This window comes from Catharus ustulatus, chromosome 7 (genome assembly GCF_009819885.2).
Source record: "Catharus ustulatus isolate bCatUst1 chromosome 7, bCatUst1.pri.v2, whole genome shotgun sequence".
Taxonomy (NCBI): Eukaryota; Metazoa; Chordata; class Aves; order Passeriformes; family Turdidae; genus Catharus; species Catharus ustulatus.
In genome coordinates, this window is record NC_046227.1 from 22,679,568 (window position 1) to 22,707,026 (window position 27,459).

The 27,459-nt window shown below is 51.6% G+C and overlaps 2 protein-coding genes across 2 annotated transcripts in view; one reads left to right on the plus strand and one right to left on the minus strand.

Annotated features, from left to right (window-relative positions):
• Positions 1–1,867: 1,867 nt before the first annotated feature.
• Positions 1,868–4,713, plus strand: LOC116998496. Its single transcript, XM_033064178.1, has 2 exons — positions 1,868–2,790; positions 3,122–4,713. Exons 1-2 carry the CDS (start codon positions 1,888–1,890, stop codon positions 3,281–3,283), a joined length of 1,065 nt encoding a protein of 354 aa, XP_032920069.1. The 5' UTR covers positions 1,868–1,887; the 3' UTR covers positions 3,284–4,713.
• A 963-nt stretch (positions 4,714–5,676) lies between these two features.
• The window catches only part of SLC4A3 (solute carrier family 4 member 3), a 31,564-nt gene continuing 9,781 nt past the window's right edge, over positions 5,677–27,459 (minus strand). The window contains exons 4-23 of the mRNA XM_042779434.1: positions 27,040–27,371; positions 26,483–26,625; positions 25,721–25,932; positions 19,837–19,988; positions 19,084–19,264; positions 18,426–18,561; positions 17,987–18,161; positions 17,486–17,582; positions 15,573–15,757; positions 13,815–14,028; positions 13,358–13,579; positions 12,883–13,031; positions 11,322–11,516; positions 10,673–10,879; positions 10,002–10,091; positions 8,253–8,419; positions 7,618–7,871; positions 7,197–7,366; positions 6,567–6,740; positions 5,677–5,843 (exon numbers count right to left, since the gene is read on the minus strand). Coding sequence (XP_042635368.1) covers positions 5,766–5,843; positions 6,567–6,740; positions 7,197–7,366; positions 7,618–7,871; positions 8,253–8,419; positions 10,002–10,091; positions 10,673–10,879; positions 11,322–11,516; positions 12,883–13,031; positions 13,358–13,579; positions 13,815–14,028; positions 15,573–15,757; positions 17,486–17,582; positions 17,987–18,161; positions 18,426–18,561; positions 19,084–19,264; positions 19,837–19,988; positions 25,721–25,932; positions 26,483–26,625; positions 27,040–27,371 — 3,533 coding nt within the window. The 3' untranslated portion in view covers positions 5,677–5,765. The remainder of the gene's footprint in view (positions 5,844–6,566; positions 6,741–7,196; positions 7,367–7,617; positions 7,872–8,252; positions 8,420–10,001; positions 10,092–10,672; positions 10,880–11,321; positions 11,517–12,882; positions 13,032–13,357; positions 13,580–13,814; positions 14,029–15,572; positions 15,758–17,485; positions 17,583–17,986; positions 18,162–18,425; positions 18,562–19,083; positions 19,265–19,836; positions 19,989–25,720; positions 25,933–26,482; positions 26,626–27,039; positions 27,372–27,459) is intronic.

A 27,459-nucleotide genomic window follows, 5' to 3' on the forward strand; every position in this document is an offset into this window, starting at 1 on the left:
TGCTAAGACATGTGTGAGGGAGAAGAGCTGGATGGAGCTTCATCTCTGCCCTGGAGTTCTGTAGCAATGTCTGTGGGCCCGGCAACTGGGAAAGGCTGGCTGCAGCATAGGGACACGTCCAAACCTGCTGTTCCCATGGGAGCAAGGTTTGCGTCCATGCCTGAGGAGGGCAGGTTCCTCCCCTGGCGGTCAGCAGGGCCCTGCTCAGCCCTTTCCTCTCTCCCTATGTTTCTCCTGGGGCTGGTGAGTCTCTTGTTTTGGGTGACATGAAGGGGAGGTGGCTGGAGGGCGGGAGACAGAGAGCACTGGGCTGGGCCATGGCAGGGATGTGCAAGGTCACCAATGTTCAGCACTTGCTGAGGGTGGTCCTTGGCATCGAACAGGACCCTAGCACCCCTGAGCTGGGGCTGCTCTTGGGGCTTCACATTCAACTGTTGTCCTGCTCAGCGTCAGCTGCACTCTCCCCAAAATGGTGCAATTCACACCTAAACAAACCCCTTGTGTCGGGGATTACAAACTCGAGCCACTCTTGCCAGTGTGATGAATGCACTGTGCTGCCACCTCCTGCCATTACCTGCCCCACACTCCCCCAAACCCCTCCTCATGGAGAAGAGGAAAAAAGGTTTTCACAATTTATTTTAATGAAATTTGAATGATTGAAAAGCAGACACAAAAGCCCCTGCAAGAACTTTCAGACACACAGGGGAAAGGGGAAACTTTGCCACTGGTTCTTGTTCACAGTTTTGTTGTAGAAATTATTTTAACTAGTAGTTTCCTTAACTTCCCAGCCATAGGGCCATTTGAATGAGTGCCAGTGGTGTCAGACAACAGAGGTGTGCCAGCCCCTCCTGCCTGCAGAGAACAAAAATAACTGGAGAAGATAACTTGAGTGTACTTGAACCCAGGTGGCAGAAACAGAAACCCAAACAGTTTGCTTAAACAATATAGTTGTTTAAAATAATAAGGTTGATAATTCTGGGAATGGACCTTCTATTTTTAAGTCTCTGGACAGGCTTACTTTTGTAGAGATAAACCTCTTCTCATACAGCAAAGAGGGAGAAACTTCTGGTAGAAGTGCAGTCCTGGTCTGGCATGAGTCTCCTACCAGGGAGCAAGAGAACCCTTGCCCCATCCCAAAGCACCCCCTGGAGATCTGGGGGCCTGCAGACACACAGTTGGGGGTATTCTCCCCAGCCCCAGCAGAGAAGCATCCCCTGAATCTGCAGGCAACCCCTCAGTTATTCCCCCTCTGCACTGCAGCAGTATTTTGTGATCCAGTAGGGTCCTGGTTTGCCAGCACCCAGCAGCCTCTCCCTCCTCCTTTGGTCTGAATAAAGTGGGGGCACCCCATGGAGCCCCTTGCAGCCCCTTTACTCCTCCTGCTGCAGCCCCTTCCTGTTGCTCTTCTCTCCATCCACCTGCTATCTCTTCTTTGGCAGAGCAGCTAGGACTGACTCCTCCAAGCTGGACAGATGTCCCACTCTTCGAGCAGCACACCAGCCTTTGGTACAACTGATTGCTGAGTCCATATGTGTGACCCAAACCAGAGCCCCAGCAGCAATTCTGCCTACATTGCGTCCTGGTGCAGGTGTTTTCCAGCACATCCAGGGGCCAGGACTATGTAGATGAGCTGTGATCCTGGCTGACTCTTCTCCATCACGGTGGCCATCCATGGAGGCAGTCTACTTTGCCCTCGAAGGGGAGATCAGCACCTTCGTGAAGCACATGCAGCAGTGCCAGGAGGGCTTTGACCTGCACAGCCTGTACCACGTGCTGCTGCTGGTGCTGCCACAGAGCCCCTCGGGGCAGGTGGAGAGCTGGCAGCACCTGCAGAGGCTTGCCCACTGCCAGCCTGGCTCGGGCAGCCCTGATGTGGCCAGCAGCTACATGGACTGGCTGGCCCCCTACCTGCAGCACCTGAGCACACTGAAGGAGAGGTTTGATGCCAGGGTGGTGGTCCCTCTCTGTGAGAACTTGTACATGCACGAGGAGCTGGCTGCCTGCCCTACTCAGCGGTCCCCGCTGGCATCCATCCCCCACCTGGCTGCACAGCTCTTTGCCCACCGGCGTAACTGGGGGCTGCTGCTGCAGGGAGGGACCCTCAGCCAGAGGGTCTTCAGCCCCCAGAGCTTGCATGACCTGTGTGGCTTTGCTGATGTGAAGCCCTTTGTGAAGGTGTTGAGGCTGGTCCCTGATGTCTTTCACCAGAGCTTGGCCACAGCAGATCTTGCCCAGAAGTGGGTCTCTCTTCACCGCAACAGGTACAGCCACTCCCTGCCACCATCAGCATCACTGTCACCATCACTGCCACGGCAGCCAGCAGCATGGAGCAGAGCAGGGATGGCTCCTGGCACTGTACAGCCCCCTCCATGCAGCAGGGCCCCCCAGCAGCCCAACTCTTCCCTGGGCTTGCCGCAGCCCATGATCCCACTGCAGCCTTCAGGCACAGGCAGCAGTGCTGGGGTGCTGCGAGCCCAGCTGCAGGAGAGCCAGGAGGAGCTGCTGGCCCTGCTGCACCGCAGGGAGCGGGCAGCCACCCTTCGTGCTCAGGCCTGTCGCGTTTCCCAGCGCATCCACATCCTGCACCTGCAGCAGCAGGGAGAGGAGCCAGGGCTGGCTCGGTCCTGGCAGAGCTCAGGTAGGGGTACGGGAGCTTGCCGGCGTGAGGCTGCCCTGGCCAAGGAGCGGCAGAGGAGTCTGGAGCTAGAGGAGTACCACCACAGCATCCTGGAGGCTGACTGGCTGCTGGAGCTGGAGGTCAAGCCCATCTTCATCCGGAGGATTGATGCGGTAAGGGGCATGAATCACTCTCCTTGTGCTCCCTGGTCTGCATACCTGGGTGGGTGGGGGCACTGCTGTGATCCAGGGTGCTGCACAGGAAGGGTTGGACATCCAGGTGGAGACGTGAACCTTGTGGGACTGGCTACAGCCATAATCTCTCCAGTCCAAACCAACGGCCTGCTAGTCTGGACATTTAGATGAGGAAGGAGAACTGAGAAGTGGGCAATGGGAGAGGGAGTATTTCCTAATATGGCAGAGCAGGCTGTGGGTCATGGATTCTCCCATCCAGCCCAACTGAATGCTCAGGAGATAGGCACCCACACTGCTTCCTCTCCTGCAGGTTCTGCAGCGCTGCCATGCCCTGGAAAGGCTGCTGCGAGGCCAGGCACTGCCTGTCCCACAGCACACCCGGCTCAGACACAGGATGGCCACCACCTGTGTACCTGGGCAGGCTCAGCCCTCTCCCTCTGCCTCAGCAGCCAGCCCCTGGAGCAGCCAGTGATGGACCATGGGCGGTGGGACTTGCAGCTACTCCCAGCAGCAGCACCCTGGAGAGCAAGACTGGAGGACACTCAACCCACCACCATGGGCTGCAGGCAGTCAGCAGCTCACAGGGACCTGGCTCAGTTCTTGCCTGGGAAGAAAGCATGAAAAGAATGTGTTTAATGAGATGTTTCTTCTGTGCTCAGCACACGGGCCTGACATTCAGCGTGTGGCTGCAGACTGCACAAGGAGATGAGCACTGAGTGCTGCCGAGCACACTGGCACAAGCATGCTCATATATATGGATGCAAGCAGGCAGGAAAGTGTGTTTCTGGTTACATATGGGGCTAAACTTCCTGTTTCCAGCAGCCAGTGTGGAGGTTGAGTCCACAGTAACCAGTCTGCTTGATGATGATGATGATGATGATAGAAAGCCCACCTCCATGCGGGTAGTGGGTAACATGGTGACAGTCCTTGCTCCAGCTGGGGCTGCTACCTTGCTGGCTATGGTGGGCAAAGTTCTGTGCTGGGGAATTTTGATCCATTTAATTTATTGCCATTGGTGATAAAACTGAAAGCAAAGAGCCAGAGGCAAGTTCCTGTGAAGAGTTTATTGGTGTAGCTGTTTCCACTACAGTCAGAGGAGTCACAATGCACAGAAACAACAGGCCTCCTACACTACACAGGGAGGACAGGACACACACGGCCACAGATACACAGAGACACTCGTCTCTCCGCCCCGGGCCCTGTAGTGGGGCCAGGCTGTGGGCAGGACCTGCTGCAAGGGAGGCTTCTTTGTGTGATGGGATATTTCTGCAGTCTCCCAAGGAAGGCATTGGACCCTCCCAGTAATGAAGCACCCACCATCTCTCGCAGGAGCCAGGCTGGTAAGTGAGAATGGGGCAGCGTCATCTCCCAAATCAAATGATGAAGTGAGCATCCCAGCTTCCCTTGGAAGACCAGTCCAGCTCTGACCATTAGGAAGAGGCTGGGCTGCCTTTCTCTTCTGCCACTGGAGTTTCCAGGGGCAGCAAGGACACCATCAAACAGTTTCTGGGCCAACTATGAACAAAGGCTGCAGGCTCAGGGACACCCCAGCAAACAGCTCTGTCAGGTGGAAAGTGTGATGCACAGCAAGTCCCACCAGAACGTGAGGAAGAACTTTACTGAGCAGTGACTGAGCACTGGAACAGGTTGCCCAGAGAGGTTGTGGAGTCTCCCTCAGTGGAGATATTGCAGAACTGTCTGGATACAATCCTGTGCCATGTGCTCTGGGATGACTCTGCTTGGGCAGAGAGGTTGGACCAGATGATCCACTGTGGTCTCTTCCAACCTGACCCATTCTGTGATTCTGTGGAGCTGCCCAGAGGTGATGGAGGCTGAGTGCTGCTCCTTCCCACCTTGAGGGCACAGCTGGGTGTGAAAGGTGATCTCAGTACGGCAGCAAAACTGAGGCTGGGGTTTTGAAGAAAGAAGTGACTTTCTTGTAGGCTTGCAGTGAGCCAGACTCAGTGGGTCACTGCACAGGGAAAGGAAGGGGACCCAAAAGACTGTTTTGTACTCCAGCATTACATTATTTGTATAGATTCTTAAATAAGGTTTGTTCTCAGAGACAGGAATGTGGGGATCAGGAACAGGGATACAGCCCTGTGATGAGTGTTTACTCCTGCAACCTCTGTGGAGGTGCAGAATGGCAGAGGACTCCTCTTAGCTCCTGCAAGAGGGCAAGGTTGAAGGTTTTGGGATACCTGCTTGTCTCTAACCTTCCCTCCCTGTGCAGTTTGCCTTTGGAAACAAGGCTGGGAAAACTGAGAGGGAGAGGAGCCAAACAGGCTCTTCCACGTCAAACAAGAGCTGAGAACAGTCATGTGGGAAGGTGACTGGACAGAAGATGGTCTGGAGGACCTGGTCAGAGTGCCAGTCCCTCTTTGCCTCTCTGGCAGGCTCCATGCAGCCCCCTGGCCCAGTAGCTGTGGCAGAGGCCTTGTGTGAGCACTCCTAGAAGGGGTCAGAGGGAGCAGGAGCAAGGCATCTGCCAGCTGAATAAGGAGATTGCTGGCCTGGGAAAAGAGGCAGCTTCTAGTCCATTCCTGTGAGTGCTCAGTGACATGTGCTGAGCTACCCAAGCGTCATGGTAGTGGAGGGGAATGCAGTGGCACCAGCTGGCATGGTTCCCCTTCACCACCTGGAAACCAGGCACAAGCTGCCTCCAGCAGGAAGGGGACAGACCCCTGACCCATGTGCACTCAGGACCCACACAGCTTTGGGATGTGAGAGACATCTCTCAGCCCACCAGGTCCAAGAGGAGAGAGACTCACAGCCTCTGCTGAGTGAGCGATGGGGCAGCCAGAGCCGGGGCTGCATCCTGCAGGGCTATGGAACAGTCATTCATTGGTCCAGGCAAGAGACAGTGTGACTCACAGCAAGTCTCCAGTTAGCTCTTGGGAGGGGTGAGCAGTCATGAGCCGCCTGTCTCACGAGCAGGGAGGGCAGCTCCCAGCTCACACAGGCATGTGCAACTCGTTGTACTCGTCCCGGCCATCCTCATCAAAATTGGGCTCCGCATCCTCCGAGTCCAGCTGGGAAGAGGCAGAGACCAGGCTATGAAGGCCACAGCTGCCCCCAGTGTGGGGTCAAGTCTGGCACAGAGGGATCAGCACACAGCAACCCAGTCAGCTGGGCTGTGCTGGGAAAAGCAAAGCTTTTTCTCCTTCCCCTCCCCCCAATAGGCTCCTTCTTTAAACCTTCATGCCCATCCATGCGTCCCCAGCCTGATGCCCTTTCTGTTCTAATGCCTGGGGCTTTGGTCCAGCACTGCAGCTCCTTCCTCTCCCCCTGCTGGCAGCACTCAATTCTGGGTGCTGCTCCAGGCTATCCTCCAACAAAAGCTCAGGATGTTGACAGCAGCAGAGGCGCTGCCAGCTCTTGAAGAGCTGCCAGCACCCTGGCACTGTGGTTACACGCTGAAGTGCCAACAGCCATAGGCTCTGATGCGCTGGTGGGCTGTTCTTGCTGCTGGTTCAGTGGGGAATTGGTGATGAATGAGCCACAAGATGGAAGGGGAAATCCTTATTCCAGGCCTCTGCCTGGTAGGAACCTGTTTCCTTGCCCCAGGCTGCCCATCCATCTCACACTGGACACCCAGGGCTACAAGATCCAAGGAAGCCATCCACCCACTTACTGCTGTTGAGCAAGGACACTCAAGGCTTTGCTGGCCCATGATCCCCCAGCCCTTCAGTCTGCCAAACATCCTCAATCTCATTCCAGTGTGCAAGCTAGACTGTGGACAGCTGTCTGCTCACCGCTTTGAGCTCCCTGTCGTGGAAGAAGCGGGGCAGCACGAAGCGTCGCAATGGCACTGTCATGATCAGGACAAAGGGGAAGGCCAGCGATGCCACTGTAGATTTCACCACCCAGAGCAGCACAATGCAGGCCAGTTGAATGCAGGTGAAGAGGTTCATTCTCCAGGTCTTCACCTAGTAGGTAAATCCAGTCTAAGAACACATTATCTTCCCACACAGATTAACAAGGACCCAACTGGCAAAACAAAACTCTTCTGCATAGCATAGTACAGCAGAGTACCTGCTGCTGCAGAATCTACCTGCCTTTACTCTACAGCCAGGCAGATCTCCATAACACACCAGCCTCTGTGCTACCTGGTACTGCAGTGTCCGTCCACCTTCTCCAGCAGTGCATCACTCCTACAAATTGTCTGTCCATCCATACAATATCCTAGCAATACACTCCTGGGAGCAGCCTACCAGCATTGTACCACCTCTGTACATGCCTTGCACTTACTTCTCAGCACAAACTTGCAGCCAAGCGGGGTCATCAAGCCAAGTATCACTCTAGCAAAATACCATCCTCCCCTCACCTGCTTCTTCTTCATCTTCTCCTCATTACCTGGTTCTGTGCAACCAGCCTTTGCTCACCTTGACAACATAGATGTGGTCAGGGTGGTGCTTGGATGGCATGAAGATGAGGAGCAGGCGCTCGTAGAGCTGGATGCCAGTGAGCGATGTAACCCCCATGTAGAGGAAGATGCCGAAGAGCACGGCCAGGGGGATCTGCCGCAGCATGTTCCCCATCACAATGGACAGACCTGCACAGACAGAGCTCAGGACATGTGTGTCCCACCCCAGCCCCTCCACAAGGCACCTCAGCCTCCATCCCTCTCCCACCTCCTCTGTGCCCTGGGGTGCAAGAGAAAGGAAGCTCAAGATGGTCAGGTGTGGGCAGTCCTGCAGTGAGCAGGCAAAGCACAGACAGGCCCACGGAGCAGGGACACTGTCAGGAGATTCCAGTGCGTGGTCCTGCTCTCTCCCTCCCCTTGCTCCCTGAGCAGAGGCTCACCGACAAGGGCAGCAATAAGCACTCCGGTGACACGCTGCTCCTTCACCTCCTCGATCCTGGGCTTCTCCCCGGGTGCGATGGCCTTGCTCATGACAGTCAGGGCGTTGACGTGGGTCACGGAGCGCACAGTCGCTGCCGTCAGCCAGGGCAGCCCGAACAGCGCGCAAAGCCCCCCCATAGTGCCAATGAGCAGAAGGTCCAGGTGGAAGCCAGAGCCTTTCAGCAACTTCCTCTCCTTCTTGCTAACAATCAGCCTGAAAGAAAATAGAACTTGGGTCAGTGCAAGGCCCAGGTCAGTGCGCAGGGACAGCAGTGCAGCTGGGGACAACGCTTGCCCTCTGGAGACAGCACATATGGTGATAACAAGAAGATGGCTGAGGAGGGGGATGCTGGCTGTCAGCCTCAGGTTAGAAGTTTCCTCTTGTGCTTGGCTGAGGCAGGTCTCCACCACACCATATGCCAAGAGGGGAGCCAAAAGATGATGGGAGAAACCAAGGTACAGTCTGAAATGTCCAGGATCCTGCTCTTGCTGTTCCTCTGGGATGTCTGTTGCGTCTCCAAGTGAACCAGCATCTATCCTGGCCTTGCCTGTCTAGGGGTTAGCAGTGGTTGAAGTTGGAGGGGGAGGTACTCACGTAGTAATCTGTGTCTCCATGAAGATAAGAATGAAGACCAGGAGTGCAGGGATGGCAGAGGCAAACATCATCCACAGCGGAAAGGTCCCAGTACTGCCCATGGGATGGATGAACCAGCCACGCTTGTGAGGGGATGTGACCGACAGGCCGGAGGGGACATTCAGCTTCTGGTGGTGTAGTTGCAAAACCCAGCAGTTACTCATTAATACTGACAAGCCCACAGCCTCACACGGCTTTGATCCTCCTGCTCTCCCTGGTCTGAGAACGCCTCAGATGATGGGATAAGCCACCCCAAACTGAGCAGGAATTTCTCATGGATAATCCCCTTCAGTGCAAAAAAACCATGTTCCCTAACATGAGCCTGTGTCATTTCCTTTCAGCTATTTAAATTCCCTTCATTTTTTTCCAAGAGACCAAGGAACTATCTTCCCTCACCCCCATGTCAGTCCCTGAAGATCATGGTTAAAATGCTCCTTGATCTCTGCTTGGATAAATTAAGTGTTCTGAACTGCCTATCATTTTCAGAGGTGGCTTTCTAGACTTTCCAAGGCTTTTCTGAGACATTTTACAGCATTGTTTTTGCAGTGCAAACCCCTGAAGTGGCCACATTCTGTGGAAATGACCTCACCCTGACCATGTTCAGAGGGAATATCATGTTTGTGCTCCCATCAGACCACACAGACTCCTAGCTGTACATCATCCTGACCCTGCGTTCATCAGCATTTGAACCCTTGGCTCTGTGCTGCTCTATAGCAATTTATGCTATCTGCACTGCAGGCAGAGTTTATGATTTGCATTTATGTTAATCAGCATAAGTATGAATAATATTTCTGGAATGTTTGTCCTTGAGTTAAGCTGTGTAACTAAGCACCATTTTCTCAGAAAGCTTTGTACATATGCTGAGTTAATACTAAAATGATAATGCTTTTGATATTAACTGTAGAAGTGTAGAAGGGTATGAAAGGAATGTAATGAAGTGCATGATTTTACTAACGTCTGATGGACTGAAATTTTTCATTGAAATTCAAATGAATAAAAATGCATTTGGATTCCACCAAGCCTTGGGCTGTTTTCATAAAAAGCTTGCATGATGAACAGGAAATACTTTTCACCCTCTTCCCAATCTTAGCCTAAAAATAATAAATAAAACAACAACAACAAGAATAAAATATAGATATATAACTCCATATCTACCAAAAAAATGAGAAAAAATGAAACCTGTGAGATACGTTTGTTCAATAACATGAAGTTACCAAACTTGAGTTTGTGCATAAACTGGGGAAAAAAATGTGTTTGAGATAAAGTGATCAAAATATCAGTATCCTACAGTTAAGACTAAGTATGTTGAGTACTAAACTCATGATAAATATCCCACTGAAACCATTTTACATGCTACTTTCTATAGCGTGCATAAACAGTTTATGTCTCATTGATTGACTGCAAGTGTTTAGAGAAACAAACAAGGAATGAACTGCACTGAATCTCCCTAAAACCCCTAAGCCCTTCCCTGCTAACAGCTGGAAGACCAGAGGGCACTCCAGTCCCTGTAGCTCTGGCCTCAGCCTCACCAAGACCCCTGGAGCTTCCCTTCAGCGTGGGAGTGAGGATAGGAGAATGTTTCTGTTTGCTTTGTGCTGCTATGACTAAAGAGGCAGGAAATAGAAATTCCTATTGCACAATAGTAGCCCAGTGCCACAGGGATCACTGCTGGGCTGCAGGAGAGGCTCCAAGGGCAGTGCTGGCACCTACCTGTGTGTATGTGTCAGTGATGGTGTAATCCACCAGCACCATGACCAGGATGGAGATGGGGATCCCAAAGTCTCCAATGATCCGCCGTGCCTGCAGAACACAGACCTGTCACTAGGAAAAGGAACAGGCCAGCTCCAAGCAGGCATCTTGCTATGGCAAAGAGAAGCCCCAGATGGGGCCAAGCACCACTCCAAACCTGAGCACTGCTGATGGGCAGGGCAAGGAAACACAGCATTGATCCATGGGGCTGTGCATCCCACTGCCCACATAACATGCTCTTAAATGACTGGCTAATTGCTCTGCTGGCCTATTTAGACAGTGCTCCAGATGTTACACAGATGCTTTGCATGTAGAGAAATGCCCAAAGAGAAAAAGTTGTAAGCTCTTCTTCTTTATTCTAGTTTGACAGACTTGTACCCAGTCTAAGGAGCTTTCCCAATGTCCAGAGGACTTTCCAGCAAGTCTCACTGGAGCAGGACAGTACAGACACCATCATCAACAGTCAGCTCCTGTCTGCACCTAGGGTGGGCTACCATTCCTCCTGCAAGGTATTTCTGGTGTTTCTTTGGAGGATGTGCAGGTGTTCTGGAGAATAAAGGTCTGTAGCCCAGAAGCATTATTTGTTTGGTGTGTCCCTTGTCCTTAACATGTGAATCCCACAGAGGTCTCACCTTTCCTCCTAAGAAGCGGCTGTTCTTGAACTTGCGCATAAAGAAGGCAATGAAGAAAGTGCCTAGCATGAGGATGAGGGAGAGCAGAGCAGTGTTGGGCTGCATCCTGGTTCCCAGTGACACTGCATCCGTAGGGAGCACGCTGGCATTCAGGCTGCTCTGCACATTTGGTGGGTAGAACTTCAGCAAAGGATGTTCTGCAAACACCTGAGCAGGTGAGAGAAGCAGCAGATAAGTTATTGCAAGGAGGGGCAGGGGGCACTGTCACTACCGGAGGCAGGGGGAAGCGGAGGTCCTGCTCTGTGGAGAGGGGAGGGCAGTAGATGGTGGGCACAGACAATCCCAGCATCCGTCACCTTGCCTCGCAACCTACCCAGCTGGAGAGGGTTGGGGAGAGAAAAGTGGCCTCTCTTTAATGTCTCCTGCAGGAAGAGAAGGGGAGAGAGACATTAGGGCTCTTCCTGCCACCCTCTGTGACGGCACAGGAGCCAGCTGGGCTGAGGCACGAGATCAGCAAAGAACTGCTCTGCAGAATGTCTAGGAAAGTTGTGGCTGAGCTGGCCCTGTTCCCTCGCCTCCTGTGTGCTAAAGCAGCAGTTTCCTGAGGGATTAAGAGATGCAGCAGCCCATCTCCCCAGTGAAGGTTCACCTTGTACAGTTTGTAGAAGGTCTCATAGATAAAGATGAGGGAGATGAGGAAAGCAAAGATCTCCTGGGTGAAGGGCGAGATGTAGCGCACCAAGAAGCTTCCTTCTGCTGCCACGATAATGAAGATGAAGACGATGAGCCACAAACCAATCCACACTCTGCCTGTCAGATACTCAATGCCTTGTGTCTGGCAGAACTGAAATGGAAAGGGGAAGGAGTTACTCATGGCTCCTCAGGCTGCCTCCTGCATCCACTCCCCATTAAGATCAAAGACTGCCCTGGAAAAAAGCATCTACATCTGCTCGGGCATCCAGCAAAGAATCAGTGAATTCATGGCTAGAATCACAGGTGAATTTGCAGACTTTGCATTAACACCTGACAGCTCAAACCAAGCAGGTCTTTATTGCTCCAGTCTTTGTAACAGTACCTCCTTCACGCTCTGCTGAAGCCAGCCCATGCATAACACTCCCCATCCTATCCATATGGAGGTGCCGTTGCTCAAACACAGCTCTCCACTGCTCCATGCATTCAACAGCACAAGCCTGTTCCCCACAAAGGAGATCCTGAGCATCCTGCTACATCCCACTGCACAAAGGCCACCATCTCACACAGCACCCCGTGCTGGGACAGTTGTATGTGTGTGGAGAAAAGCTCCCAGGCTGTCACCACAGAGGAGACCATCCCATTGCCTCTGCTCAACCACATACACCAACTATTTCTGGGACAAATCACATCCCTCCCTTTGCAGCCTTCCTTAGTACCACCACAGGCAGAGGTACTCCTCTGTACACAGTGACTGGACAAAGCAAAAGCGGTCAGTGAGAAGTGCAGTCACAGGAGAGCAGAGAAATTGCCACTCTGCAATAACATCACCAGCTCCGAACTCTTGACAAGGTGAAAATCCAGCTGTAGAAAAAAACCATGCTTTTTCAATGATACAGACATGCTGAGAGTCAGAGAAAAGGAGAAGAATTAGATCTACTGCTTGAAGGTACAGTGATAGAGGGATGCTTTCAAGAGCAAAGAGGTCATGCTACTTGAGAAAGAAACATATCTGTCCTGGCTGGCCAGGACACCTCTGCACACACCCTTGGGCCCATCCTTAGAGGTGGGAGTAATGTGACATGTCCCAAACAGGTGGTACACTGAACGTTATTGAGCTCCCTTAACAGGAAACCTGGACACAGGTAGAAGTGCTGAAATGGTTCTCAAAGGACAACAAAGTTTTAATATGCAGCTACAAGTGCTCATTAGGCCAATGAGCTGCAGCACAGGGCTGGGGGACAGTGCTCTCCTCACACTCAGCATGTAGAGGAGTGCTGTTATCATGTCACAGCTAAGGGATAATGGATACAGCAACGGGAGGTAGAAGTCCCTGTAGTGGGACCTGCAAAGGGTCAGTAGAGCCAAGGGCAGCCCTGGCTGAGCTGAGAGCAGCCTGGAAGGATTCAAGGAGTTCACACTAATAAAGACCCTTTGTAGAGCTGAGAAATGCCAGCCGCCCTCTCCAGGGCAAGGACAGAGTGAGCAGCTGCCAAGCACAGACACTGCCTCACATGTACCTTGTAAAAAGCTTCTTCAAACACCAGCAGAGGCCCTGAGAAGCCAATGACCAGGAGTGGCTGGGCTCCAAGCAGGGAGAAGAGGATCCCTAAAACTGAGGTGGAGATTATCAGCTCGGAGACCCCCATGAGACCCTCAGTTTTCTCTCCTGGGAAAGAGAACAATGTATGAGTGTCATAGCCTGGACACAGGCACCATCACCACAGACAGGCAGGCTGCACAGCTCCAGACAGAGGAGGCAGGTCCCCATCCCATCAGTCAGAGGTGCCCTGAGTTAGGCAGGGAGCACGGAGGGAGCCCAGGCAGCCGAGGCTGGAGAGGCCAAATGGCAGGGAGGGAACAAGGCAGCAGCTGAGGCACAGCACTACCACTCTCCCTGAGCAAACAGCACCAAAGCCCACCCCAGAACAGCATCACACAGACACAGCCAGTGTCCCAGAGTGCAAAGAGCAGACCAGAAAACAGGCCCTTTACCTAGGAGTCCCCCGAAGGTGATGGCAGGAGAGAGAGCAGCAAAGTAGATGAAGAGAACGGCTGCGAGACACTGGCTGTGCAAGGCGTCTCTGATGTCACTGAGGTATTTGGGGTACCTGCGCTTTATGTCCCGAACCAGACCTCCAAAAAATATCCCGGTTCGCTTCAAAGGGTCGTCCTCAGCTTCCTCCTCTTCCTCCTCAGCTTTCACTTCACACAGCTCTGGAGATGCATGGAGAGCAGGGCTTCAGCAAGGAACACAGCCGGGCCCTTGGGCAGTACCTCTCCCCAGTACCTCACAGAGCAGGACTAGCCTGGTGGGCCCCCTGTGACAGCACACCCCACTGCCTCCAGCCACCAGAGCTGCCCACAGTCACCGCCCTGCTCCCCTTGCCCCACTCCCCACTCCCCACACAGGCCACTAAGCACAAACTTGCCCAAATGTGAATCGAGAGACCTTTGGCTTCCTGAGCAGTCCCCTCCTTCATAGACTTCTGCTCCCTCTCCTTCCTCTTCTTCAGCAGCAACTTCTGGAAGGTGGCAATGGATTTGAGCAAGTCTTTCCCCTCCACCTCCGATGGGGGGATGACAATGCTACAATCCAAAAATTCGTTGATTGCATTGAGGAGGTCTTGGCGATCGTCTGCCATGTACGCAGCCTCATGGAAGTGCTGGAAAAGGAGCAGGGAAAAAGAGAGAGGGAGAAGGCTCAGACCAAGACTAGACCCAGCTACCTACAGCCTGGAAAGACAATGCTTGCTATGACCTTTAGAGTAACATTCTGCTCCTCCATCCACTACTCGTCTCACTACTGCCACTCTGTGACCCACACTCCTGAATCTCGCCTCCTGTTTTGAGGGAGAAGCTGGTACAGTCCTAAAGCACCACAGTCATAAAGTACAAGAACCATGACCTGAGCAGGGAGCATAAGAGACTCTTGGGAGGGGAGTCTCCATATGGGAGACAGAGAGTGAGAAAATAGGCATCTACAGCATGAGGGAAGCCATGCAAAGGAAACTAGGCTGAAAAGGGGAAATATTTCTGACAGCAAGAGCAGGTTAGCAAGGAAGGACTAAGGAGCCCAGGCAGGGAGGTGCTGGCAAACAGGTGGAAGTGCTGCACTGCCTCTGGAACATGTCTCCAGAGAAAAGGCTGGAGGATGATGAATGAGTAAACAGCCTGTAAAAGAGGTAGGGGACAGCTAAGGTCCCTGCAGCACACAGACTCCCTGGAGCCATAGCTTCAATGTAAATGATACTGTACTCTCTCCACGGCGCCAGGACTGTGTAACCTTGCTGTGGCTGGCCTCGGCTGCAGCAGCTGGCTCTGCTCTTCCAGCAAGAGGAGCAGAGACTCAAATGAATGAGGTCAGCCCACAAACACAGCACAGAAGCTGGAATGGCACTTCACCTATTCTGGGTAAAAACACACTCCCAGCTGAGCCCTGCACAACTTCAGGGAAGGAATCTTTCAATCTTGCTGTCTCTAATGCACTTTTTCTGATTGAGCCTTTTAGTCTCCAGTTCAGTGACAGTTGTGCAATAGTGGCAGTACAGGAAGGTTTGTTACTTGGTTATAGTTACATGGCACCAGCAGAAAGGATCCGTAAACTTCTGATGCTCTTGTGCTGAATGTTTGCAGTAGATGTTCAGATTGTCTTTCCTTTGCATTTAATTTCTTATCAAGATAATCAATTTCACTGCCATCTAGACAGATGAGGGACTTCTAGCAGTGCACTTGCTTGGCAGAAAAACCTTCCTGCCTCCTCATCTCTCCTATATGGATGTCCTCCTCTGCATGGATGCTCCACCCATGGGACTCAGCTAGAAAGCTTCATCCAAACACCTGAAAACAGTCCCCAGGAACTGCTGGGTATTTTTGTCAGTGTGGTCTGGGCCAGGTGCCATGGTCACAGGCACCACTCAGCCTCCCCACCTCTCTGTGAAATGTTGACTGAGCATCACTCCTCTAAACCTGGGTCATCCTTTTCTTCTGCTTTTACACATGGTGCTTTTCCTCACCCAGCCAAGTGTCTGTCCTACTCTTTCCTCTGCACTGGAGCATTCTACCTTGGCCAAGCCAGGCTGATCTTAAAAATCCCAGGTGCTCACACCTGCCTACCCCACCTGAGCCTCTGCACAGCTCTCATCTCAGGACTGTCTTTTAATGAATCAGCAAAGCTCCTTCACAGCATCCCTGCCCATCAGCTCCTCACCTTGTCAGACATGAGGGTGGAGATTGAGCGGCCAATTTCGTGGTAGTCCATGTTGGCCTGGCTAGGTCCCAGCAGCACGAAGATGAATCTGACAGGAATTGGGACTTCCAAGACAGATTCCAGGAAGACAGCCTCATTTAGTCGGACAAAGGCCATAGTTGGCTGCTCCAGAAACTGCACACAACCTACCAGGGGGAAATGTTTGGAGCAGAGTTAATGCTTGGAGTGAGCTGTACTGGGCTGCCTTTAACAGCAGAGACAGGGCTTTTGGAGGTTCCTATAAGCCCTGCAGTCATGTACTTTCTCCAGACCATGGACACAGCACTGGACACCATTCTGAGGACTGCTCTAAGTGATTCACTGATCATTCACAAGCAGTGCTACTTTCTTTAGCCTCTCAGCCCATTCTCAATCCCTTACAGATGGGCTCCACTTATGCTTTAAGGGGCTAAGTTTAAATCATGAGGTTGTTTCCCACTTAGGGAAGGAAATCTCTTATATGTTACTTTCATCAAACAAACTTCTAATCTCATCAAAGAATGAAATCAGGTTTGCTTGACATGACCTATTTCCCATAAACCTTACTGCTTGACAATAATTACATTCATATTCTTTAGCTCTTTATTAATTGAATCCCATATTAGCTCTGCCACTATGCTGGCTGAGAAGGATGTCAGGTTAAACAGCCTATAGGTACTGGCTGACTGTTCTTCCCTCCTTGAGCATTGGTGCTATGAGCTCCTTCTGTTACCTTGTATGTTCCCTGTATTCCTAAACTTTTTTTTTTTCCCAGAGAAAAGTAAGTCAGTGTTTTAAAGACTCATAGGTGCAAAATGCACATTTTGTTTTACAATGTCTGCATCTCATCAGTGCTTGGCAGTTTCCTCAGTTCCTAACAGATTGAGAAGTACTCCCGCATCCTCCAGCACACCAGCTGCTTCCTTCACGTACCGAACACAAATGTTTATTGAATACTGGTATTTCTCTGGCATTATTACTGATCCTTCTGCCATCTGTGTCCAGCAAAGAGATGTGTTCTGTGTCAGGCTGGCAAATCTGGGCCTTCTGAGAGTCAAAGCAAATCCCAAGACATAGCCTTAGCTCAGAAACAAGCCAATGTTTAGTTATTTGAGTCCTCAAAAGGTGCATTTATGAACCTGATTTGGCCTCATTGTGATTAAGCATCAATTTGGTTGAGCTGCCAAGCCTCTTTGCCTGAGCTTTTAATCTACTGGGTAGACAATGGCATTTACTTTGCTTGTAGTATAGCAGGGTTTGCTGAGAAGTTAATGACAGCAAAGTGCCAAGAAGGAATACTCTTGCAGTCAGAAGGTACCAAGCCCACTGATGCTTAAGCCTGCCTGCTCACAGCCCTCCTGTGCAGAGAAATATGTCCTGGTAGTGCTACAGTCAATAGCTGAGACCTTGCCACCAGCCAGGCCCTGCTTCTGTCAACTCAAAGCTTGCTGGCACACACAGCCAGCAGCCAACACTGGTCAGGGATACAGCCAGCTGCTGGCAAGGTGTTAAGAGGCCAGACAGAGAGCAGCAATGGTCAAAGGGCAGGGTGATGGTTTGGCCATCAGTCCCTTAGGCACCACTCACCTACTTCTTAGTTGCAAAACCAGACATTCTGTGAGCCTGGTAGGACTTCCATCACTAAGCTGGGACCAGGTTCTAGCAACAGTGTCTATTAACCTCTTTTTGAATTTAGGAAAAGAACTACCCTGGCAGGCCATATATTTGCTATACACAAACAGAACGTGAACTATCACCAAAGGAGGGAGTGTACCAGGCTCAGTCCACAGTTGAACATGTATGAGATGACCAAATATCCCTCAGGAGTGAGGGACAGCTGGGGCCACACCAGGATCTGCACTAGGCACTGGGGGACTCTACATGCCACCTCTTACCCACAAGGACTACTGTGGCCTCTGCATCTTCAGGGATTTTCTCCATCAGCTTCAAGTATTTACGATGGCCCTCAGAGTTATGAAGATGTGGGTTTTTCTGTCAGGAAAGAATACAAATAAGTAAGGATGAAGTCCCCATGCTTTGGTCTCCTTACATAGCCTTGCACCCCACTGGCACAAATGCAGCTCTGCTTGCCTTGGCTGCACACCCAATGCCTGCTTCACAGCAAGGCACCCCACAGCAAAGGCCACCCTGCAACGGCTGCTGCTGCCATTACATGATCAAGCAGACATCTGCATATAGAGCAAAGCCAAAATCAGGAACCAAAATCATAATGCCACAACTGATTTCCAGCGCTCCAGATGATCCAGGGAGCCCAGTCCTCACATTACAAGGTTTCCCCACAAAGAGGCTGAGGTGGGCACCATGGCCTGCTGCCAGCCAACAGCTGTCCCTAGAGTGTGCAAGAAGACACAGTAACCCCCCCAGGTCAGCCTCACCTCCTTGCACTCAGTCTCATTGGCCTTGGGGTCAGCCATCTCAATGCGTTCCTCCCCCATGAGGGGCACACATGTGTCTGTGGTGTGGTTGTGATGGTGGTTCCCCACGATGGAGTTCATGCTGGAGCTGGAATGGTTCCTTGGGAAGAAGCCCTCTTTCTCATCATTGGGATGGCTGAGGGGGAGAGTGGTGGCCATGAGGGGACCGGTCTCCCTTGCCACCTGGGGCTCACAAATAACCCCCAGGCTCTGGGAGTCCACATCCACATCCACATCCACATCCACATCCACACCCACATCCACATCCACATCCACACCCACACCCACATCCACATCCACATCCGCATCCACACCCACATCCACATCCACATCCACACCCACATCCACATCCACATCCACATCCACATCCACATCCACATCCACATCCACGTCCACCCACCTGTGCTTCAGCAGCAGGGCACGCAGCACGTTGGCTCGATCTTCTGCCCTGATCTGGTCAGAGATGATCATGGTCTCCACCATGAGATGAGCAATGCCAGGCAGAGTGGTCTGCTCCAAGTCAAGGAGGACGGCACCTGCCAGCAATGAGGGAAGAGCCCTGCTCCTAGAGTGCAACACTCCCCATTGCATTCACACTCTGAGGACACAGCTGTTCCACCAGGAGCCAGCCTTTGTCTGGGATACAGATCCAGTTGAGAAATGCCCAAGTCCAAGCGCCCCATGTATTTCTGTAAACCCTTGTCCCAAGAGAGCCCAAAAGCTTCAAGGTGCAGTGCTAGTTCTGGTATCTCCTTTCATTTCAGTTTCCCACTCTGACCAAACTTGCCTTTCCACACCAAAGACAGAACCAAGACCTGCTGGCCAAGGCACAGCTGGGTGTTGAAGCTTCCATGTGCCTGAGCTCAGTGAAGCAGAGTGTGGACCCAAAACAGGCACCCTTGGGCTGAACAGGCAGCGGATGTCTGTCTCCACAGACCCTGCATGAAGCCTGGACACTGTTTCGTGCCTCCAGTGAGGGACCTAACAGTGACAGAAGCTATCCAGAAAAACTTGTCCTAGAGCAAGAGACAAACCTTGGACTGCTCTTCCTCACTCACCGTGGGCAATAGTCTTCCTGAGCTCCAAAAGACTGCGGAAGGACAGTGAAGCCACATGGGGTTTCCCCCACCTTGCTGTATCCTCCTCCACATTCTCCTCAAACTTGATCCAGCGGGCTGTCTCCCTCCAGTGCATCTCCTGGTTCTTATCCACCACCAGCTCATTCAGCTCCACAAACACCTAGTGTGGATTACAGCAAGGACATGAGATGCATACAGAGTGCTACTGGAACAAACCTGCCATGGTTTAACCAGAGGTTTACTGCACAGAAGCAGCCAGGATAAATATCACCGACAGCATGGCAGGAACTTCCAACAGCTCATGGAGCATCAGAAAGCTCCAAGTCACATGGTGTGGGCAGAAAGGAGAGAATGATGCAATGCTGCATTCCTTTCTACCAAACTATAACAAATTTGTCCTCTGCCTTATTCTTGGTTTTCCCCAAAATTTCCCACACTTAACAGAGATAGTGATGTTACTGTGCTGCCAACTTCCACAAGAAGATCACCATTTCTTTGACTTTTAAAGTCCTTCCTAAGGTCAAAGCTTTGTGGTTTCAGGGAAATCTCCACTTATATTGAAAAAGAGTGTATTTCCAGCTCTGCTGATAATGAATAATAGCTTGAAATATAACCCTCAAGGTCATGTAAAGAATTAATTATATTGAAACACACTTATCGCTTTATAAATTGCATGTTTCTAGTCCTGATTTATGGCTTCTGAACAAGTGTGGGAGGACAGCACATGAATACCTCATGGGGCTTTCTATCCAACTTCTTCTTCTTCTTCTTTTTCTTGACAGATGGAGTTGATGCTAATTTTTTGCTGGTCCTGGTGATCTGACTCCGAGACGGTTTTTTCATCAGATGCCTCCTCACACCTGGGTTATCTTCAAAGCGATGGCCTGAAGACATAGGAAAGGAAAAAAGGACACCAATTTGTCTAGTGGATATACACTGTCTGGCAGGGAAACACATCCTTCTCTCAGTAACTTAGGCTACCAAAGCCTGGCAGCTGGAGAACTCACCATCACCCTCCAGAACTCTGAAGATCCTTCCTGCCTCATCTGCCTACTTTCATCTCATCCAGATGTCTGTGAGCTAACTTTTTCACAATGAAAGCTTCCTCCTAGGCTATGCATACACTTGGGGCTTCATCACAAAAGCTTTTACTCATGGTACCCAAACAAGTGGTGTGGGAATCCTCCCCATATTCCCCCAACAAAAAGCAAACTGCAGCCTTGCCTGCACAGTTCTGCACCCACACAGCAAAGGCAGGCACCTGGCTGGGCCTCACCCCTTGCACCAGGCGAAGGCCTGGGGCTCAGCAAGCACAAAGGGCAGTGCAAGGGCAGGATATTTAGCTGCTGGTCTGGGAGACATAAGGAAATATCAATGTCTGTTTTATTTAATTGTGTGATGAGACTGTAGGATAAAACTGCAGCCTGGGGCTGGCTTGGAGGCTGGCAGTGAAGCAGAGCTATTGCTGCTTCTAGACGATCTGCAGTGCTGCTGTAATGCCCTGGGAAAAGTCTGTGTTAGAGACCTCCTGGCTGAGGCAAAGCCTCCCTTAAAGCCCTAACTAAGTCTGTTAAGGCTGCTCTACAGACCCATCACTGTGCTGCTGGCTAGCCAGTGCCCACCAAAATGCAGCCACAAACATGCCAGCCTTTCTGCAATGTCAGAGAAACAGCACCTGGGCAACAGCCTGCCAGGGAGAATTTCCCTGGACACTACCCAGAGATAGCAAGTGTATCTTTCTCAGCACGGACAACTCACAGGAATGTGGAAAACCTCAGAGCCTCAGAAGATGGGCAGGCTCACCCAACCAGATTATGCAGTCAGGGCTTTTGCTCAGCTTTGGTCTACTGAGGTTTGCTGGCCATGCTTGTAAGACAATGCCAAGGTCTCCGCCCTGGCAGAGCAAGGGCAGCTCTCCATTGGCTGGTGTGAATGTTCTGTCTGCACATATCATTCTGCACTTAGCTTCAAGCCCTGCAGCTTTCAGGGTTTGAGAGACAGTAAAAAGCACAGGGTTTTAAGTCTGAGTGGTCTCTTTGATGTTGCAGAAAAATATCTGTACACCTCTGGCATAAAAAGACCCACGCAGCATCAGGCCAAGCATACCATGGCCTTGCACCTTGGAAATCTGGGTCGCTAAATTAAATATAAAATGAATCAATACTGAGCCTCAGGGCATTTTCCCCCATTGGCTGTCCTGCTGATGCACGTCCTGCTGATGGCAGGACTCCTCCCTGCTCCACTTACTGCACTGCAATGTCAATAGGAGCCAATAACTGCCCAATAACCACTACGAACGTTTCTGGGAACCGGGCACGTGTGGGGCTTCCGTGGAGTTTCTCAGTTCCTGCACATACAGTAGCCACTTCAGCACACCCAGTAGGAGCTCATGCATAAAACATGCAGTCCACCAGGCCGATGATCTTGGTATCTGGCACCTTTGCTCCAATCCCTGCAGCTTCTGATTTTCCTATGCACCCTGGGACTCGTTCTCACTGGAAAATCGGGGGCAGAGTTCACTCTGCCCAGCAAGACAGAGCACAGCAAGCTTTCCACACAGCAATGACAACTTAATAAACAGCACTCTTCAATAACAGCCCTAGAAAGCATCCACAGACTTCTAATCTTAGCCAGAAATGGCTGGAGGACAGATAAAAAGGAAGGAGCCACGCATCCTGACAGCACCTCCAGTGACTCCCACACTCACTGACAGGGACAGGAATCAGAGTGCTGCAGGGTCAGACAGCATCAGTGAAGGCACATCTCCAGAGCCCTACCTACAGCAGACTGAGGAGAGATCTTTGCTGCTCTTCTTTGGCAGTGTTTGTGGTGAATGAGATACCAGCTGAGGGATACAACTCATAGGAGCAGGATGGGAACCTGGTCTTAATTTAGAACCACTGGCTTTGGGAGTCCCATGCAGAACCCAGCTGAAGTGCTCCAGGCTGCTCTACAGAGATCCTTTCTGTGTCCTGTCAGATTGGTGCTCTCCCCAGTGAAAGTCAAGCTGAAGAGAGCATCCAAATTTGAGGTCCTTATTCATGACAGGATCTTAGACTAAGACCAAAGGGTGATATGCTCAGGGCATGGGTCTTGTTTGACGCCAAACTCCCCAGGGAGCTCTTGCTGTAGCTCCTCTTCAGTGTTCCCCAGGATCTGAGTGTGAAGACACTGACAACATCAGAGGACAAAGAGCAATTCCTACTGTAGCTCCACTACAATGAATTGGTATGTCACCCTCCCACACAGCATCTCTTAAAGTCTCTTCCAGAAGACTATCTTGTCACGTTAGCTTCCACAGTAGATTTCTTCAGATGAACAAGTTCCTTTCCCACCAGCTTAAACATGAATATGACAAATATGACTGCACTGGTTAAAGTCTTCCGCAAGAATACCTTTGCTAGCAGGCAATTGCCTTCAATTTACACCATAGCTCCTGCTCCTCTCCTTTCATTTCCCTCAATCCACAAGAAGGAACAGAAAGAAGCATCAGAGTATTGTATCAGTACTAGAAAGCAACTTGCTATCCTGGTATCACAGGGATAATGCACACTGCCCATATACCCCAATGGTTAAGTTATAGCAAGAAAAAAGAGATTTAAAACTCAGATTCTTGAAATATTTAAAACTAGACTAAATGAAATGGTAATCAACATCCTGTAAGACACAGCCCTATGCTGGCTTCTGGCAAAAGCAACTGCCCTGTCCTGCACAAAGCCCAAGTCTCTCCCGGCTGATGCTAAGTTCAGTATGATAGGGATGGTTCATCCCTGCTGCCAACCAGGTGTCCAGGTCCAGCACTCCCCACGATCCAAACACTTAAAAGAATGCAAGGAGACCAAGCACTCCACTCTGTTCAAAAGCAAATGGATTCCTCCTGGAGTTGAGTTGGTCCTGGAAGAGGCATTGCCATGGAGTGAATAGCTGGCCAAGTGGCACTGGCTGAAAGGGAACTGGCTCTGCACAAAACAGACTCTGGTGTCTCTGCCATACCTCTCTGCAGGATTAATCCACAATGTGGATTCATTATACAGAAATAATTAAGAGTTGACTGTACAGCACACCTGCAGTATTAGCTGTAGCAATCAATGAATGTGTTAACTACTAGAAAGCCCAATTTCCCCACTTTGTAAGTGATGGATTATCACACCTTGCAGAGTGATCGGCCCCTTCCACCTTCCCAAGAATAGCCATGTTTTCCAAGGTGAACCTGGAACTATTTCTTCACACTTTTAATTTACAGTTCATTCAGCTTGAGACAGCTGATGGGACCAATTTGCTCCAGGTTTCTATTTTGAACTTTGCTACTATTATATGCTCTCAATTTGCAGTACCAAGTAGCAGACTTGTTACTGTAACAGCCAGAAGCCACTTGCTGGTCCCTGCAGAAGCACATAGGCAGACATTTTTTCCCTGAAGGCTTGTAAAGATGGAACAGATGACAAAGAGAACACGATGCTAGGAGGCAGGACAAATTAAGTCTTTTGCCCAAGATCAAACAGTCTGTGGCAGAGGCAGAAGCTGAACCAAGGCATTCTGATCTCCTGTTAAAATCACTCTGCTTTCCCACTCTTCAATGTAAACTGTTTAATTGGCTAATTCTGGGACAGCACCCTCCCATGTGCACTCCTAAAATCCCTTGAAAAATTAACACATGATCCAGATGAGGACATTTGGACACCATGAGCCATGGCTATGAAGGTATCACTCCCAAGGTGGGCCATCTTTAGCATCTCTCCCTGTGAGAGTTGGGAGTGAAGCTCTGCTTTCTGCATGGTCTCCAAGATGGTTCAGAGATCACTCTGCAGGGGATGTTAAGGTATCAAAACAGATGCAGAGAACAGGAAGGTATTCTTGACTCTCATGATTCCTATTCTCTCCTTCTCTGCTTTTCCCACTCTTGCTTCCTTCCTTCCTCTTTTCCCCCCTTCCAGGCATCCCAGTGAGCCTGCTATCAGGTAGTTTCACAGTCGTGCTCAAGCATGCAGATACAAACACTAGGTTATTTTTTTTCTGGGCAATTAGGCTACGGTGCAGAGCTGAGAACCTGATACCCACCTCCACTGTCAGATCCACACCTCAACTCAAATTCCAGCAAATAGAGCAGCAGCACACTGTCACCTTGTGCCAAAAATGAAAGGGGCAATCTCTTTGTCCTTACACACCTCAGAGCAGCTGCTTTTTCTCTGCCCACGGCACGGGCCACATCCTGACACACACAAACTGCAAGATGCAGCTGCCTCTGGAGCTGCTTAAGCGAGAGACACACAGGAAAGCACCTCAGCACTGTAACACACATCGGTACTCAGACCTCACACAGACACACAGGCATCAGGCAGCTCCAGATACACAGTGGGGTAGACTGTACTTCCTTTAAACCAGAAGACCAAACTGACATAGAGAGGTACAGACAACAAACACAGGAGGGGATTATGCATTGTAGCTGGGGGCTCTGATCTACAGCTACAACCATGGGGTCACTGCTCCAGTACTTACAGGTGGGCTCCCCGCCTGGGTAGCCCAGATGGTTTCTGATGGCCTCCCATAAATCATAGTCTTCAAAATTGAAGGCAAATTCATCAAAGTCTTCATAGCTGAGTGAGTTGCGAATACAGGTGCCTATCACTACCTCTGGGCTGCTGCCCCCTTCTGATTCCTTCGCTGGCTCCTCTCTCTCTTGAAGGGTTGTCATTTTGTCCTTGTGAAGGTCAGGGGTCAGGTGTCATGAGCGACACACCTTCAGGTGAGTAGCCAAGATAGCAAGGCTGATGAGTGGAAAGCAAGCTGCTCCCCTGGGGGGCTTCACCACAGCCCTGGGGCCAGCCCTGATGCCTCGCTCCGCTGCTCACGGGGCATGAAGGTGCCGGCTGCAGCAGCCCCGAGGACTGATGAGGTTCCAGGAAGACTGGCTCCACCCAGGGATGCTTCTGTTGGGGGCTGCCCCACCAGCTCCTCCAGACCAGAGTCCTCACTTTTCCAAGGGGTCTTGTGCCAGATGCCTGGGGATGCAGCAGCCGTGGCCCGAGGACAGCCAGGCTGAGTGTGCAGCACCGTTTCTCTCCCTCACTCCCCTCTGGTGTCTCCCTCCCTCTCCAGCCTGCAGAGCAACCTATTGAATTCTCCATGTCCTCAGGCCCGGAGCGTGCATTTCCATGACGTCTCTTCTCCCTGTCCTCGTGCCACGCACAGGGGCAGTCCCCCTCTGAGGCGCTCCAGAGGAGGCGGCTGCCTCTGCCAGGAGAGCAGAGGAGAGGGGAGGCTCCTCACCTCACCAGAGCTGGCGGCGTGTCACACAGAGGGCTGTTCGCTAGGAAAGTGTGTCAGGAGAGGAGAGAGCTGGGTCTCAGGGAAATTCTGGGAACCCTGACTTGGAGAGGACAGGGAGGTGGGTGGAGGAGCAGGCATCTATGGGGTAGGAGGGAGTAGAGATGCTGAAAACATGAGGATCAGTGCTGTGGACAATGCAAAGCTGACAGAGATGAGATACTGTTGGAAAGAAGGATCTGGGGAACAGGAAGGTGAGGACCAGGTCCTGGGGCTGTTAGGGCAGAGCAAGAGAAGCACGGGACAAAGGGACACATGCACTGGTAATGCAGGTAGTATTGCAAAGTCTCACTTTTCATGCCATCTAAGTCAGCAGATGCCAGCATCTGGGCCTCGGCCTCGTCTGTGGGGACGCGCTGGTACGCCGCACTCTCCAGGGTGGTCATGCTGCCGATGCACATCCTCTCCTTCAAGTCATAGGTGACCCGCTGGCCACTCGCCACCTGGCCCCAGGCCTTGCGCTTCTCCCACCCACGTGACAGACGCTCTCGAGTCCCGGGGGGGCTGTGGAACCAAAGAGACTGACAGTAGTAAGCAGGGTGAATGAGAATGGGGAGTGGCCTTCAGGGGTTGGGGTCCCATGGCCCAGCCCTGACCAGCAAATGCCTGAGAAGGAGCAGGGTCAGGAGTCATCTCCTGCAAAACCTGAAGGATGTTCCTTCTGCTCCTCCTCTTCCCTACCACAGAGTGGGATCAGCTCAGGGACCTAGCCCTGAGCTGATGGCCTCATGGTGCCCTCCTGGGGCTTCCCAGCTTGCGGCTCAGCATGACAGCACAAGTTAGCTGGGAGGAAGGGTAATCCAGGTGGCAGCCCAGTGCTTCTAACCCTGCACAGTGGGGATCCCATGCACCCAGGGAGGCTTCAGGAGTCCCATGGAATCACCGTCCCACCAGAGAGCAGCCCTCTTGCTCACAGATGCTCTCCCTCTGGGCCATGTCCCTTCTGACTCATCAGGCAAGTTCAGGTTAAGCACAGCCACCACCCCTGGGGACAGACTCTGTGCAGTGACCTTGAGGTGAGGAGAGCAGCAGGCAGCTCAGCACTCTCACCTACCTGTGGAGAGAGGGGGGGCCCTTGTCCTGCAGCAGGTCAGCAAAGCGAGGCATGGGGGACAGGATGCCACACTCCTCCTCCACGTGGAACTGCGCGGGAGCCAGAGCGCTGCTGGACTCCTCCTCATCGCTGCCAACGGTGAACTGCAGAGACAACAGTCCTGACAGCAAGAGCTGGGCAGACAGCCTTCACCCCAGTCCTTGGCACACAGATCCTCCCCACAATGGGCCACAATGACTTCCCCCATATGCCCCATACCCTGGGACTGGTCATATTGAGCCCTCCATTGTACTATAAACATTAAGAACAGACACACTGATCTTGCCCCATGGGTCTTACAGCCCCAAAACACCCATGCACACCTGCCCCTGCATCCACACCAAGCAATGACTTACCTACCTTTGGTGGCCATCTCTGCTAGGCAAGGACAAAAACACTCTTCCCACAATATTGCACAGCTACAACTTCTCATCCCTGAGCAGCACACTTGCTGGCACCCTCCTACAACCTCCCTCCAGACTCCAAGCCCCACCCAGATAGGCATGCCCTGGCCTTGCCTTTGGTTTGCTTGGGGACTCCAGCTTAGGGGATGTGTCCTTCCCACGAGCTTCGGCCTCAGACTCTGCAGAGATTTCTTTCTCCTGGACCTCCTCTGCCTCAGATTCTCCTTCTTCCTCTTCTTCTTCCTCTTCTTCCTCCTCTTCTTCTCCCTCCTCGTCCTCTTCCTGGATGGTGGGGGTGACCTCTGAGGGAGGTATTGAGGTTTTCTTCTTTTTCCTCCTCCTTTTTTTCCTCCTGCTGGCACGGGGTGGCCTCTTTTGGAACTTGAGGGCAGAAGGGAGGTGAGTGGAAAGGGGATGATGGATGTGGTGCGAGGTTTGGCGGTGGACTGAGAGAGAAAAAGAGAGTCAGGGGCAGGAAGAGGCTGGGAGGAACCTGCCAGGCGCCCCTCCAGGAAACAGCATGGTCTGAAGATC